Source organism: Chelmon rostratus, chromosome 5, assembly GCF_017976325.1.
Source record: "Chelmon rostratus isolate fCheRos1 chromosome 5, fCheRos1.pri, whole genome shotgun sequence".
In the NCBI taxonomy this organism is placed as follows: domain Eukaryota; kingdom Metazoa; phylum Chordata; class Actinopteri; order Chaetodontiformes; family Chaetodontidae; genus Chelmon; species Chelmon rostratus.
Window position 1 is genome coordinate 28,005,082 of NC_055662.1, and position 17,258 is coordinate 28,022,339.

The 17,258-nt window shown below is 43.8% G+C and overlaps 1 protein-coding gene across 1 annotated transcript in view; it reads right to left on the bottom strand.

Annotated features, from left to right (window-relative positions):
* The window catches only part of si:dkeyp-14d3.1 (transmembrane protein 132C), a 101,838-nt gene that overhangs the window by 47,436 nt on the left and 37,144 nt on the right, over positions 1-17,258 (bottom strand). The window contains exon 3 of the mRNA XM_041936499.1: positions 14,527-14,673. Coding sequence (XP_041792433.1) covers positions 14,527-14,673 — 147 coding nt within the window. The remainder of the gene's footprint in view (positions 1-14,526; positions 14,674-17,258) is intronic.

Consider the following 17,258-nt stretch of genomic DNA (forward strand, 5'->3'; position numbering starts at 1 on the left):
CTCCTACTGTCAGCTATCCGATAAAGACGCATATCTCCTGAATAAAATAATAATCATGCTATAATACAGGAAGGCACGCATGCTTTCAACAAGGTGTTCTACACCAAACTGCTTTGTTCTTCCCAACAGGCGAGAAAAACATTCTGCTGATGTAATTTCCATTTATCTTATTCTCAGGAGCCCATAAAAAAATCAGGCTGTTACATTTCACATAACCTACAGTGCCTGAATTAAAACACACTTTTAATAAGCGTCAGATTCCCTTTAATTTAATCATTTATTCTTTGCCCCTTTCTAACGCGCACACAGAGAAAAGGGCTGAGTACTATTAATTATACGATTATAATGAACCATGGGTGGAAACCCAGGGCTTCTGGCTTGTGTGCATCAAACCCAATAAGGGGATCAAATTTCCGATTAGCTTAACAGTGTTCTGCAGCATTCATCAGCTAAAATATTCAACTCCCACACACACACACACTCTCTCACTCACCGCTCTCCCTCTCTCTCTCGCTGCCTCCCTAAGTCATGCAAACTGTTACACACTTGATTAAATATACATGGAAAAGAGAGAATTCAGTGTTCCTAAATAACCAACTGTCATTGCTTCAACTTATATCACTCAAATCATCCACTGCGTTATGTTTAGTTTGCAAGTTGTTTAGCTTCTACACAGAAACCAAAAGACAATATTTCACATGTTTTATCTGTGCAATAATATGCTGTGGCATGAAAGTAGAGACATTGTCTCTGCAGACAGCCAGGTTCTTGGGGGGGGCATTGGACAAACTGGAAGGACGTTGGATGTAAAAGGCAGACGAGTGTCAGGAGGGGAATATTCCTTTATTACATTTGTTTCTTAGCTTGCTCCAGCTTGCCTTGAGGGGAACGAGGGCGCAGTCTGTTAGACCGGGCTCAAACGGTGGCACATCGATTCCCAGACAACAAAATCTCATCTTGGAGTTAATGAAATGCACCATGCCAACAATTGTCTAATCAAAACTAAATGCTTTTCTGCAGCGCAACATCATTAGAGTCCATCAGCTGAAGTAGGCTCCATGGTGTAATGGATCCCTAATGACGGTAGTTATCATCACCGGTGACCTCAGACCTTCGTGCATCAGACATCGTTTCCCAGTCAGTTGCACTCTATATCTGTCTTGTTCATAGCAAAGCTTTCTAAATAGCAAATTGGAATATAATAAATTGCTGCTTGTCCCGACAGTTACACTCAATTTTCCCCACATCAAAGCTCTCAACTCAAGGCCGGATAACAGGCATTAACCACCGGCAACATCCAGCAAAGCTGCTGATAACTCATCCACACACACACTAGGGGGCAGCAGACACTGAGCCCTGGGGCGCTGATGTAAATGTTTGTGCAGATAAACTGATCCCTCCCCCGTCTGCGGGCTCCCCCTGGTTGATCTGTGGGTGACATCATGTGACCGTCTTGGCCTGCCCTTGCACCTGCAGGTGCCGTTACACTGGCAGCGCCTGTCCTCCTCGCTAAAGTCCTTAAAGACTCGCAAAACCCGGGTCCTTTCAGCTCTGGCACTGTTGGCATGGCAACAGAACCTGGAGAACACACAAGAGTCATTGACCAGAGGGGCCCAGAATATCAGATCAATGGTACTCTATTGCAACCCAGGCTTTACCCTCCCTCCTTGCTTGTAGGATGTGCAAGGTTAAGCTCCAGCTCTGTGACACCCAAAAAAAAGGGTGAAGGAGTCTGAGGGAGGAGGCGCTCAATATTACAGACTGTGTTCTGCTAACAGGCCAGTGGTAAACAAGGACAACAGAGCCAGATGTTGAATTTGCTGTAACAGCAGAGCGAGATCTGTGCCAGCATCTTGTGAAAAAGCAGTGCACAGACCAAAATAAGGGTATTTAACCTTAAGTAACCACAGCAAAGCCCCTTAAAACCTGACAAAACGATGCTCGTAGGCAGATATACATCAATGCAAGTGCACCAACATGCACACTTTCACAAGCACTCACTTCAATAAACAAGTGAAGCTCCTGCAGCTCTACATAAACATATGTGTAAACAGAGCTGCTTTGTTTGTGATAATTACAGTGTTGGTGAGGAAGTGATGCGGAGGCTGTGTGGGCACGATTGCTTTGTACCTCAGTCTTAATGCAGTGTCCCATGCATCAGAGGGGTGAGAGGCAGCCCCTGCACGACACCTACCTTCCCAGGAGTCCTTAAAAGATCCATTTTAATTGAGGAACTGCACGTGACACCCACACACAGGCTATTCTTTCATAGTAAAAATCTGTTTTCCTTTCACGTGCATTGCTTGTCAGGCACACCTGGTATTAACACCGACTTCCAAATGTGCTGAAAGTTCCAAAGAAACTCTCTTTCCAATTTAACTGCAAATTTATACGTGATTTTGCAAACTGTTGATTCGAGATTCTAGCTATCAAACAGGTTCAGTGAATTAGCGGCCTGTCTGAGGGCTGCCCAGTAATCATAAATGGTCAATTTGCATCCACTTTGAATCATGTAATGAGGATTTGACTGCTCGTTTAATACGAAAACGCAGTAATCACATCACAGATTCTCATTGGATTAATCTTCAATTAACAGCGATATTGTAAATTTATATTACAGTCAATAAACTTTGAGAGAAAATGTATTTAACCTTGCATGCTCCCAATTTTGAAGTTGCTTGACGGCTCTCAGAATCATGAAGAATCTGCATCGGAAATTAAGTAAGAAAAAAAAAAAGAAATTTGGAAGCTTTCCACATCCGGTGTGCATGAGCATTAACACTGCACTGACTGTCACAAGCCAATTAACAGCAAGATTAGTTAACAGTTTGGATTCATAACACCCCTGAGCTGCTATCATGGGCTCTAGGAACTGAACCCACGGACCCTAAGGGCCATTTTTAAAACACACGAGCAGCATTTTACAGTCTCAACGCGCTTTATCAGCACCTCCTCCCAGTATGCACCCAACTCCCAGTCAGGAGCGCATTTAGGTATTAAGCAGAATTTAGCCACCTCTTGTGCACCGCTTAATGAGCTCAGTGCTAAATTACAACCGGAGCAATTACACACACATCAGCCCTACATTCCCGACATACCGCATCCACTATGCACACATCAACAGTGCAAACCCTGACGGGCCACTCCATAAGTCAAGCTACATATTTGTTGACATCTGATCGTGTTTATGTAAAGAAAAACTTACCGGTGCACATTACACATCATGTCAGTGGGCTTACAGCAGCAGAATTTGTCATTGATCAGCAGTTAGGGGGTGTGATGTGAACAGCAGAGGAGAAATTATAAAGCGTTCTGTAACGGGAAAAACTGCCTCCACACACCCAGAGGTCCGTGTGCAGAAATGAGACATTGATCCATAATTGGAAGCACTCAGTCATGAAATCTAAAGACTAATTAAAGAAAGAGAGCTTTAATGGCGTCATTTACATATTCAGCCCTGTGATTCAATGCCGCTCGCTGACTTGCAGCCTGTGAGAGATGAGGGGTTGATCCGGAGGCTGCGAAGAGTTGAGCTGGATCGCACAATGATAGACTAACTACAAGTGTCTGAAACGTCTGACTCCATCGCACCACGTGACTGAGCCGCTGCTGTGGCTCTGACAGACACATCAGCTGTGAAAAACAAGCAGCTTTCAGTGACGGTTAATCGGGAATGTGTTCTGGGCACAAACGGCAGCGACGGCGGCGAAGTCATCGATCAGCTGAGGAGCCAATGACATGCTCACCTGCTTGTGTGTGTTCACGTATGTATCCGTGCCCAGTGTTTACGTGTGATGGTTCAAGGTGGGAGAGGTGACATACACAAAGTGTGGCATCTCATCTGGAGGCGTGAACGTGTCTGCCGGTCCTGCTGTGTTGAGACGCTCAGGGCGCAGCTCCTGATGCCCCTGTGGCCGACTGAGGTGCACACGGCGCCTGATTACATGTCAGGGCTGGTAAGTCCTGCTAAACAGGCACCAGGCTGCAGGAGAGGGCTGCCTGCGGTGGCATCCTATACCCCCCCCCCCCCCCCCCCCCCCCCGCACGCTATCAGGTGGACAGAGTTCCGCTTTCGACCAGTTAGGCTGGGAAAGATAACAGAGGACAGCAAAAGATTGCTTGTCAGTGTCGACACGCGAAAGTGTTGCAGTGCACATGAGAGGATGAGACTCGTGCTTTTTCTGTTTGTCCTCTGGTTGATTGAATCTGCCTGGCTGGAAGCAGAGCTGCCCAGTCGTGTTACATGTGTTGAGTTCTTCAACATCTCTCCCTTTGCACATGTAAAACCCCCATCTCGTTTTTTTTTTTCTCCAAATACTGCTTCTATACCTTTCTCAACAGCCCACGGCCTGTTTTAATAGGCTCATTTAAATATTTCTCCAGTGCAGGTTAGAGAAATGAGAAAGCATCGGTGCCAGAGCAGGCATTTCTTTAACTGGAATAGGCTTTGGTGTAAAAGCCAATCATCTTGAAGGCCAAGTTAAACTGAGGTTAATTGGAGCCAACTGCAGGCCAAGGTTTCTTTTGCCTATTCAGTTAGATAAATCTGTGGGGAAGGAGCTTTGGAGAGAAATCTGAATGGCGATATTAAAGACAAGTCCGGCTTATTCTCACTGCTCGCTCGTTCATCAGAAGAGAATACTGAATGAGGGGAAGCTCATTGCAATGCAATCCAAACTGAGTGCTTGTTCAATAGACACTACGAGATGTAATTAGAAGAGAAACAGCCGGTATGTTTGTCAGAATGCCTGCAGACAATTGCATGTTTACATCTCAACCCACTTCGCCTCCCTGACTGAGTGCTACCTGCAGTGAGCACAGCAACAATTTTGATCTAACCACAGGTCTAAACTGTGTCTGTCTGCTCAGAAAACATGAGGAATTTTCTGCAGAGGCTACGATCATACATTTATTTATGGGAGGAGAGCATGGGAAATAAATCAGTGCCTGTTCGTGGTCTTTGTTTTCCCAGCCGACTGTGTGGATAGCCAAACCTCTGCTGACTAATGTGTTTAAAAAGTCGGCCTATTTGGTAATTTGTCCAGTCGCTACCTCTGTTTCATGTGCCAAAACGCTCCAGATCACAGTCCTCAAATTTCAGAGCAAATCTGTTGTATTAATGCTGTATCAATAATATATTTACCAACAGCACAACGGCACACCTTCACCTTCAGCCAATCAGCTCGCTGCTGTCGTTCTGAACACGATTCGCTCTCTCTGCCTTCGCTCTGCCGCGCTGCTGCACTCCTCCACCTCCCGCCCGGTCTTCACAGATCTTCAGCTTCATCACTTCATCAGTCATCAGGGTCATCAGCCACCAGTGTCTGGGCTCTATGGGGGGATTTACAGCGCTGCTCCGGGCGATGCCCCTCGATTACACAATCTCCCCGAGGAGCCAGAGACGTTCTGATAAGACTTAATCGCCACATATCATCTGTCATAATAAACAGTTATCTTTACTTCAGTCACTTGTCACACTGATACACTGTGAACTCCAAATCTTCAGTAAGTACTTCATATTTTAACAAGTTTTTTTTGTAAGGATGTCATTATTTCAAAATAATTTAAAATAGTCATTTCTGATGCCCCGTATGTACAAAATAACCACATTATTAGATCATTTAAACACATATAAGGATAAATGATGTTTGAATCTGTCATGATGTCCATGTTGCTTCAAGGTAGAATTACTGCAACTCATCAGATGAATGTGTCACATTGTTAGTTTGTTCCATCCAGTGATCTTTTATAAACTGATGCCATAAAGAAAGCATGTCTCATAGAAGCGCTCAGTTATGTGTACAATATGCAGTTAAACCTAAAGCTGCTCTGCAAGTTAACTAGAAATAAAAAATAAAAGTACTTTTACTTGTTTTTTATGAAGTATTTTTTTAAAAGCGGTTTTTACTGTAAGTAACTAGAGAAAAATGGTAATGCAACACTCCAAACACTGGTGGCCACCATCTAATCCCCCAGGGGATTAACCTCTAAGAGCAGGATATTCACTCATAAAGCTTAATAAATCTGAAACACATGAACTCTCCGGGACTCATGCAAGCCTCAATCTGTCTCTCCTCTGCACTGCCACCGCCTACCACAAACAAATTCTGGACAGCATCCGCCGTGGCGTGAACTGAGTGAGTCTGAGCCACTATATCACTGACGAGCTATTTGGGTCACCGTGTGAGGCCAGTGTGATGTATGAATAAAGTTTCCAGCTTGGAAAATGGCTACCTTTGCAACCTCATGGTGTAGATGCATACAGTTGATCAAATCTTCCCCATTGAGTGCTATTACTATCTAGACTGACCCAAGAAAATGTGCAGTGAGGCACACTGGGACATTATTTCCCCATATTGTTTCCTTGGTAATGGAACGGAGGAGCAGCCTGAACAGTCAGATGTAATCTGGGCTGACTGCTGTAATCAGCTGGATGTCCTGGGGAGACACAGAATATGCCACATCTCTGCTCTGGAAACCGAGCCACATCTATTCTATGAAATGCAATTTGAATGTTCTTTTCTCATCAGCCTGACAATGCGGCACCTAATAGCACCCCCAGCGTTCATTTTTCTTTCTTGATAAAAAATGCGGCGCGGTACAAAGCTGCGGCACGTCTTGGCTGTCAACCTCTGATCACATGTCATTTCAATCACAGCCCGTCCTCACCAGAGAAAGGCTCCGTGGGTCATACAGGCAGGTTATTACGACCCATATTTGTGTTTATTGGTAGGCGGCCATAGTAATTATGATGAGAGCAAAGAGGAAGTGAGGAGACATGGTATAAAGAGCAAGAAAGTCCACATATGGAGGAAGGTGGGTGGCGGATCAAACAAACAAAGGACTTTCACCCTGAAGACCAAAAGTCAGAGCTGGCTTATTTTAACTCAATGTATTAAAGTTACGCATCATAACAGTAACGTGCTTATTATAATCCAAATTATGATCTTTTCCTTAAACTAACCAAGCAGTTGTGTTGCCAAAACCTAAACAAACTGGAGTGTTTCACGACGTTAACCACGTGACAGCGAAGTCAGTACAGTGATCCCTCGCTATATCGCGGTTTACTTTTCACGGTTTCACTACTTCACGGATTTGCATCATTGTGTTTTGCATTCTGATTGGCTAAAAAGTCACTCCGCTTCTTCTTACGTACACGTACGTAAAACAGCTTGCCAAATTTACATTATGTACGTGCAAATTCTCTTGCAATTTCGAGTTTCTCTAAAACCCATTATGTCGACAAAACGCTCTGGACCGACAAAAGCACCTGCAGCAGGGCCCAAAAGGCAGCAGAAGATGCGAAAAAAAGAAGAGCGACAACAACTGCCTATCACTATGTTCTTCTCCCGAACAAACACACCTGCACCGCGGGCTTCAAAAGAAGAAAACACTGCAGAGCGGAGTCAGGATGCAGCGGCTCAGTCTGAAGAGCAGTGAAATACACCTGAGTCACTATTTGTCCGACTGTACTTTGTATTTTTTTCATAATCATTTTTAATTTTCTCCCGTTTAATCCAATTACTCAGGTTGCGGTGGGCGGTGCTAATCTCCGCAATTTGAAGCCTTCTGTTCACATCGATGATTAAAATTATTATTTGACAGAACAGTACAGAAGTTATTTGTTACAAAAAAACGTTTCTAAAGTACTTTTATTTGTGAAACAAATGCTTGAGCCTGTAAAATGGTTTGTTCTTTCTTTTCAATGTATAATAGAGTATTTAATTGTATAATAATTGTGGGGGGGGGTATGTTCTTTTTGGAACATAACCCCCGCGAAAAAAAAGGGTGTACACCAATTTCTGGTACTCTCCAACGGTCATGTATGTCGTTTTGGGAGTCATTGGCAACCAACCTATTAATTTGTTCCGGTAGGAGAACGTGAGATGAACAAGAAGACAGAGCAGTGTAGACACAGGTAAATACTGCCAATGAGGCTCCAGTGAGAGTGTTTACGCAGGCCACTTTGAATAGGTCTGATTCATTATTAAGGGTGTTAGCATTAAGACTGTCAAGCTGACGCTCCTGTTTGCCCCTAATGCAACTGGGTCACTTCATTTCAGCTTGATTTATGCAGCATTATACAGCATTGAAGCCTACGGCGTGTGGATCAGTCTCAGGGCTGTTGCACTGTTTTAAAAAAAACTTTATTCATGCAAAAAAATCAACAGGGTTTAGCATCTAATTTCACATCAAGTTTGAAATCACAGAAATAGCACCGACCTGTCCATGCTCTGTAGTGACTGTGCAAACGATTTCGTTAATTTCTTTGTTCATCATGAAGTCATTGTTAATGTAACTGGACTTCTTCACATCTCTGGAGCAAAGTGCAAAGGCACAAATGTCTCAGGGACCCTGAGACACCAGAGAAAGAATGGCACATCATGTGGGAATATGGTTCACATTTTTTCAGGGGCCGTGAGGACTGAAAAACTCTCCTGGATCCTTTGTTTCATTGCAGTTTTGCAGTAAATGTCACAAACTATAAATAATTATGTTCTTAAAGGTTCTCTAGACTTTGAAATTGAGATAAATTGTCAGGCCGCTGCCAAATCTCACCCGTTATTGCAGAGCTGCATGATTTCTTTCCCTCTGAGATCCCAGCCATTCACACTGATGAGATTTACAAGCCTGCTTTAGAGGAAAACTCGTGTATCTTTATAGCAAAATTAATGTACGTTGAATTTAATTACATTAATCTGAACTCTATGCAGATTTGATTCAGACAATGTAAAACAGGCCACGATGAGGCTGTTTGAAGTTGGGATAATTAAAAGAGATATTTAAATATATACGTGCTCCCCCTCCTCCCCCCTCCCCTGCCCACTTGGACCGGCTCTCTTGTGGAGAGGCTGTAATAAGTGGACTGCCTGCTGTCCCTCTGCTGGGTGTGGTGTGGGGGATTAATGAAGTGGTGGCTCACAAGAGAGATCCATCTGCACCCAGACAGTCTTAATGAACTACCGAGGCCCAGACATGGCACTTTTACTGAGGCCTCCATTTATGGCTTATGACATGCTGAGGAGGCAGGACTGCTTTTGTTTTCAATGTGCTTGCCTTTAATGGTGACAAAGTGAACTTTTCAATCTACCAAAGTGCACTTCAGCCAGTATCACGTGCTCTCCACGCAGCAATTCTGTCCCGTTTTTATCGGGATTCGTTTTGATTTCTTTAATACTCTGCTGCGCCATCACCAAAAACCTGGAGCCTGTCAGAGGCGGCCGGGTTCCTGACCAAATACCATGAAGGCTCATACAAAAGCTATGGAGTCACTCAATGGTTATATACATGATGCTAAAAGACTGAGACAAAAGCTATATGCTAACAGGTGAAAACCACCTGATGAGGAGCAGCATTATTCATCACTCTCTATTTAGAATATACTGCTGACTATGTCCTGGACAGCTGTTTATTAACCTAACATAAGAATATAGTTAACTAATGACACACCCTTTAGAAATAAGTTACTATAGGTAATAAGCCAGTTAGCCAGGCATGCTAACACTTGCAGCTTATATCACACAAACACATTGTTCAATCAACGCCTTACTCTTTTGCAATTAATTTTAAGTAATACCGTCCACCTCATGACATGATCCCACAATATGAATTAGATGATGAGTGGTAATTTCAGCAATTTTCGGTCGTTATAAACAAGTGTTTTGCTGAAAAGCCTTTGTTATTCAGTCTGATTTGGCAATAAATGAGTGCAGCTTTAAGGTGCTGAGTGCGACCCAGCATGCGGTGCACCTGGAGCGGATTGAGGCTTTTCATTCACTCATGGCAAAAATCCTGGACAGCCATTAACTCATTATTGCATGCTCAATAGATTTCTTCTTTTCAGTTTGAAAAGAACTGACATCAGCCGTTTGGTGGCATTTCCTTTAGGGTGAATTCAGTGCTGTTTTTTTTCAGCCAAAAGCTCAACCTGTCTTTTCACTGTAGCACCAACTGATGAAAAACTGTCACCTCAGTATTACTTTTATTAGGCTGGATGCCGCCAGTCTGGGAAAGTGTGCATGTTTGCATTACCAGAGGAAAATTCAACGTCTGCAGGGCTGCGAAACAGATTCAGAATATGTCATTCCTCTAAAAAAAGGAGGTTTTGTATGATGAATATTTGCAAAAATTCATATTGTTTGATGAACACAGACCAAAATGTATATTATATTTAGCTGTAAAGCAGATGCTCTGTCAATTTGAAGCTTGCCTGTAAGCAAGCAGAAAGAGTTGGCAAGTAAAAGTGTGGATGTGTATTTATGTTTTTCGATTATTATTCAGAGCGAGCCGGGTGTGGTTGGAGCATCAGCTGTGAGCGGGAAGAAAGGATTGGCTCAGCTGGCCAGGGTGAGCAGCTTCAAGTGGCTGAGTGAACCTGCACACAGAGCACACCTGACCCAGCAGTAACACTGCGTTCTCATGCTAACAGTGGGCCCGAGCTCCCACACACACACACAGGCTTCAATTAGCAGTCCCACAGACATTATTCAATGACACTTAAGTCCAGTCCACAATCCGAGTCCAGTTGCTGTGCCAATGATCCATTTGTACCGCAGCTGACAGCCAGACCAATTTTCATTCCAAGTGTGTGTGCATGTGTGTGTGTGCATGTGTGTCTGTGTGTGTGTCAAGATGAAAATCCAACCTCACTGCAATCATGAGAGCAGTTACTGATGACATATGTGTTTGCTGGTGTCATTAGCCCTCTCACTAGCAGCTGCTCAGCCTGTGTGGCTGAGCCACTCTTATCCTTCCATCCACAGACAGCTTGCTTTAGTCATGCTAACCATGCACGTACAGTGAAGGCTGAAATGTGTGTTTGTATATGGAAACTGCATGGAAAACGCAAATGAAATCAGATTGTACCGAATGAAACTCTGAATGTACAGAATTAAAGTCTGAGAAAATGGAAAAGGATCATTTATTTTATCGTGGGATTGTTGCCGTCTCATTTCCCATTGAAAATGTGTCTCCTGCTGCAGATGCAGCGCGGTTCTGTGTAAGATGCTTTGGACGTAACACGTGGACAGTGTGGATGAAGTTCAGTGAAAACGCTTGTTTTTGGCATAAACTGGCCGTTAGTTTTCTTATTATGTGAACATTGTGTTTTGAAAAGGTGTAAAAGCAAACATTTGACAGTTGTCATTTTGAATCTGCATGCTACATTTTTGGTAATGTCACCATGACTTGGATGTCTAAATATTGACCCACACTGTGCTAAACGAGCTAGCTCGCACTAGCTTAGCGTTTGATGTGGGTCGTGGCTAAGATCCTCCCAAGCTCCACCGTCCTATCCAAATATGGTCACTTCTGTTTCCAGGATGACAACGATTAAAATGCCAAAATCGAGACTTCAGCTCCTTCATGCAGACAACGTGTTTCCTCTGCTGCAGGCTGGGCGTGAGTCCACATGCAACACAGGAAGGAGTGATGATGGGAAATCGTGAGGGCAAATCATTTGATACCAGTGCTTAGGTCTGAGTTGCTGCAGTGAACTAACACAATAATTAAAACATACTTCTCAGAAGTTTGACTCTCTAGTGAACCTTTTTAGGAGGAAGGTGATGGTGCGATCTGCTAAATCATCAGGCTCTCACGCACCTCGTCATCCTCCTCTCCTCAAGGAAGGAGCAGGAAAAGAAGAAAGCGGGCTGAATGACAGCTCAACAGATGAGATAGCTACGTCTAATCCTTCTCTAAAAGAGCTTCATTGAAATGACTGGGAGCGGGGAGGACAAGACGAAAGAAAAATTGGAGCATTGTGTATTGTATAGCCATCACGGGGCGTCTTTGGTCTTCTCTGTGAAGTGACTTTGACAGCTTTGGGGATTAAGGAGCGGTCCATCGTACATGGCCCAAACAGCAGGGATTAGACTAAATATGCTCACTCTTGTCTCTGGCTCCTTCGCTTAGTAAATCAATAAAACATGATTTTACTACAGTAACGGAGCGTGTGTGTGTGTGTGTGTGTGAAGAGAAGGTGAGGTCGTGAGACAGACAGAGCAGAGAGAAAAACACCTGCATAAAGGGGGAGAACAGCTCCGGAGGGAAGGCGGAGCCAGCTGCCAAGTGTTGCCGCTCGCTGCTGCAGTTCGCTCAAAGCTCCTTTTTATGTTGCTCGAGATGCTGCAGCTCCGCTTTCAGCCGCGCACACACACAATACAACCACGGGAACTTTATTGTGAAAGGCCACAAAATCAACTTGGACTGACTCGGTCGGCCCCCTCGCTTATTCGGTTTGACAGGTGGCGTTCGGGGACGTTAAAACAGGATTTTATTCCACAAAAAACACCTTCAAACGTGTTCATGCTCACTGTATTTCCATTTCCAGAGAAACTGCTGACGCGAGCTGCCACACAGAACCAAATGGTTCTCAGTTTCCAGGCTCCTTAAAACCCTTAAAACCAAAGTCACACATATAAAATCTTGTGTATTGTGAGGCAACAACAAATCTGTTAACAGGAACCATTTTCAGCTTGCAGTTAAAGCTCCTAATGTGCTTTTAGAGTCTTATTCAGTCCTGCTCACAAACTACAGCAGCTGCAGACATTCTGGCCATTATTTTTAAATCAATAAAAACCGAGGATGAGGCAGATACAAACAATACAAATATCAAAAGCATATTATGCATCCCCGTATGTTTGCAGGCAGCCGAAACCTTTCTATTTATAAGACTTGACTGTCAAAACTTATTACACGAGTGAATGGAAGGTCTGAAAAGAAGTTTCTGTGCGGAGGCGACTTTGAGTTCCCGGGGCAGCTCATGTTTCAAACCGACTGCTAATAAAGTCAAACAAAGTTGTGCTGCATGTTCTGAAAAAGTGGAAGTTTTCATTTCTGCGAAGACGCGGCGCTGAGATCTGAGTGTAAGCATCGGCATTCGGCATCGCGGCGAGCTGCTCCGCAGAGCCACGCGACAAAATCACTGTTAAAGAAAATCTTTATTAGCTGCTGCTGATTTTACAGCCGCGGTCGTTCAAAGGCAGACGCGGCTATCTTTGATTTACACGCCGTAACATTGCAGCTACTTTTTAATCATTGCTCATAGTGATCCAGTAACAGCAGCATGTCTAAACAAATCACTGGACCGACTGCACGACTTTGATTAGAAAGCTGCGGTTGCAATGTCAACCGTCCTGTTTTCTTAAGGGAGTGGTTTAAAATTCGCTAAGTGGAACTGAAGCTAAACAGCAAGTAAGTGGAGCTTTCCTCGACCCCAAATCTGCCTCTAATCCATAAAATTACACCTGTCACTAGAAAGTTACATCTATTAAAACTACTTCCTGATCCGAGAAGGAAAAACCATTAAAACACACAAAGGCCTTCAATCAGCACTTAATTAACACAGCAACCTTTTTCCCAGTGCTGGCAATCACTTCCCCATCTGCCAGATTAGTTTAAGGACGTGAATACAGATAGGAAATGGCCAAAACAACTTGGACGCTATGGCAGCCGTGTAAATAAGTATGTAAATAAAAAGAGGAATGGATGGAGAGAGAGGAAGAAGAGGGGATATCGCAATAGTCTATTAACTTTTCCCTCCACAGAGTGGTCTCAACAGACGTATCCCATGGCCCTAATGTCAAGTACAGTGTGTCGCCTCAGCAGAGGGGGCATCACTTAGATAACCCCCCCTCAAGCAAAATGTCAAACTTCAACGTCTGAGCATGTGAGAAATGACAATCTGCCGCAGCCGTAAAATGCTTTCATGTAGTTCTTAATTACTTAACAAAAGAACTTTTTCTTCTGTGTCATCTGAAGGTGAAGACAGTGACTCATTTGGAGATTTTATCCAGAAGAAGAAAACAGTTCAGATGAACCGCTGCAGACAAAGTAAAGCTGCCATAACTAACATCGTTTTGTATTAATAATGGAGACGATGAGCTTTGATGAAACCACGGAGAACAATCAGCTGACAGGAAACGTCTGATAAACCCGCTGTGTGCTACCTGCCCAGCACCAATCTGCAGGCACACAAAGATAGCTAGCATATGGAGCTGGTGGAGACCCAAAAAGAGCCAAAAAGGAGGGTGGCTACTGACCTTACATTGGCCAGCTGGGCAGAGACACACAGACTGTAAATAGGCAACTGTTTGCTAGCATGGCGGCTATATAAAAATGTATAAATGTTATGTTTATTGCTTATAGCTTGTTCGGCCCTCAAGTGACCAAAAAAATTAATTAATGCAGGTTTAAGACGTCAGTTCGTTTGTAGCGTGGAAGGCGGGGCCGATCTTCCAAAAACTTAGTGATTTCCTTTAAAGTGCATAAGATAATAAAAACCTAAATTAAGGAAAAAATCAGAAGTGTGGCATTTTTGTTACCTTAGAACAAGCTCTTTACAGGAGGGAGCTGGTCCCACCGTCATGTTTCTACAGGAGAACCACGGCTCCACAGAGCACCTTCGTGTTTTAAGCAGCCACCGCAGAGGAGGGTGAGGCGAAGGGTATTTATGTGGCTGCAGTCTGCTACATGCAACCAAATCCTGCACACTGGACCTTACAGTGAAGTAATGTATGTGCTGACCTTTGCTGATCGTAGCCGGACTCCTTCCTGCGGCAGTGCAGCGTCACCACTCGGTGGCCTTCGCTCCTCACGTCCTGGCTGACTATCCACTGAGTGGGGTTGCTGGGACGAGCCCCGAGAAACGTCAGTCCCTCTTTCAACTTCACTCTGCGGAGACAGAAGAGACAAAAGACATGTTTATGAGTGCACGGGGCTGAAGGATTGTCTTCTGCCGCCGAGACGATCCTCTTTTCAGTGAGCCGCTGGACGGATCCAGCTGATCCGTGCACGGCAGCTGCCTCCAGACAGACAATGATTTATTTTTTATTTTTTTGTCATTCTGTCGAGCAATACATCACCCAGATGGTTCACTGAGCAGCGTTGTCTTCAAAAGACGTCGCAGCTGTTATCTTCGTTTTGATCACATTGTTTTTGTATCCCAGGAGGACGATTGGCTGTTTTAAACATGTGTGTTTTTTCACGTGCTCCACCGGCCAATCAGACAATCAAAGCACGGCGAACACCTGCTATTTCAATGTGCGGTCTGTACGTCCTAAAGCATCTGATGCACTTTGGTGCAAAATCTCATTAGTTTTGCATCAAAATTAATCACTGAAAAAAACCCACCGTGATAGCCTTGGATCTGAATGTGCTGTTTGTCATAAAAGGAGGGTGGCGTTTAGGTGGGATGTGACCGTCCCATTGTGCCTCTCCTCCCCCTCCTTTAACTCCCTCTAAAATAGATTCACTTTCTCGCACTCTGAAAAGGACATTATGAAAAGGTTTCTTCGACTGCGGCAAAAATTACAATGTCAATGTACTTGGCTCGGTGGAAGTACAAAGGAGGAAAATCTTCATAGAAAAAAAAAAAAAACGGTAGCACATGTTGCAAGTGTGTCCACTGTGCATAGAGCTGACATGAGACAGCTTCGACCAATGTTCCATAACATAATATGGAACATGTGTGATTGTGGGGGCGGACTGAAGAGAGGACTAAATTATAAAAAGGTCGGATCAATTTGTCTGTCCAATCCACACCAGGTTGGCAGATGAGCCCAGAGACAGGACTTTGCTTTCATGTTGAATTTGTCGCTGCACTTTAACATGCACCATGCGCCTGCCTGTCTGTATGACAGCGAATGCGACTGCACTCTCCAGCCAGGCCTCTTCCTTTGATGTGATGTCTTATCATGTTGTGAAGGGGGTTATATGCAAAGTGAATATGGGTGATATGACAGATGGTTTGCTTTCCCTCTCTATAGGAATGACGATAACCACGACATCTACTCCATATGTGTGTGTGTGTGTGTGTGTGTGTGTGTGTGTGTGTTGCAGCATTTCCATGATGATTTGATGTCTTTCTGCCAGCTGCTTCCCCCTCTGCTGCGTGTATGAACGCACACTTTCATAGATTTTGCCACAACATCTCATTTCGTCTGATGCAGAGATCAGACCACACAGTATTTTTGTCTTTCGAGATGAGATCTGAGTCCAGGCAGCCATGACTTGCCGTGACTTGGCTGAATGACACGACTGCAGATTGGGCCGCGACCAATCAGGGCTAGCCGTCAAGATTACTGTCGTACCCGACAACGGCGACAAATATTGGGCTTATGAATGAAAGCAAACCTTGAACCGTTCGTCCTCAGACGGAGGATGAATGTGTGGGTGAGCAGCATACGTATGTTTGCAGGGGGTGATGTCCTCCTGTATTACAGATGTTTATCCTGTATAGCCAGATGTTAAGATGTTTATCCTGGATAGCCTAGTTCTTTATTTTTATTTCACTATTTTTTCTTATATTGTTATATTATATTGTTATATTTTGTATTGTATTTTTACCTCCTACTTGAAAAGGTTCATTACTTGAAAGCAGTTCTTGTTCTTTTTTGCATGCCCTTGTGTGTCCATTTCTCTTTGGAGATGAATAAAGTATCTATCTATCTATCTATCTATCTATCTATCTATCTATCTATCTATCTATCTATCTACCTATCTATCTATCTATCTATCTATCTATCTATCTATCTATCTATCTATCTATCTATCTATCTATCTATGTTGCACTCACAGGTGTTGAACATTTGCTTCGGCACTCCTGAGCGGGGGGGTGAGGGTGTATCTTTGCCCTCTCCTGCACATGGGCAGATGTGCACATGGTGCTTTTATCGGGTCGTCGTGACGAATGTCCGAATTCTCAGGAAAAATGAGCAACTGTCACGTCCTACGGTCATTCATGCCCGGGTTATCAGATGATATTGTCTAATCTGAATTAGGCATTGGACTGCAGAGCGAGCAAACGATCGTGATTGGACATTTGCCACCATTAAAGTGTAAAGAAATGCAAAATGCAAAAACACATTTTAAAGTTTGGATCAGCTGTTGCGTCGATGTTTTTCTTCTTTCCTTCAATAACTTTAATACACATAAAAACAAAAGCAAACAGTACGATTTCAAGTAGCTTTTCCCCGAAAAAGAGGAATCAAATGACTAAAACTTCCATTTAGTCGACGTCCCTGATGACAGGAGAGAATACTGTTGGGACCACTTTTGCCCCCACATGTCCCATCGATTCTGAATTTGTTTTCCAGTCCAGGAAAGCGGGGGCGACTCTGGATCGTTACTGAACCACACGGTGCAATTAGGCTCTGAACATTTTGGGAGCCCATTTCTCTTTCTGCTTTCTGCAAAGACAAACGGCAGACTCAGCCACTGAAGAGGACGAATGATGAACGGCTTTAAACTGTTTTTGT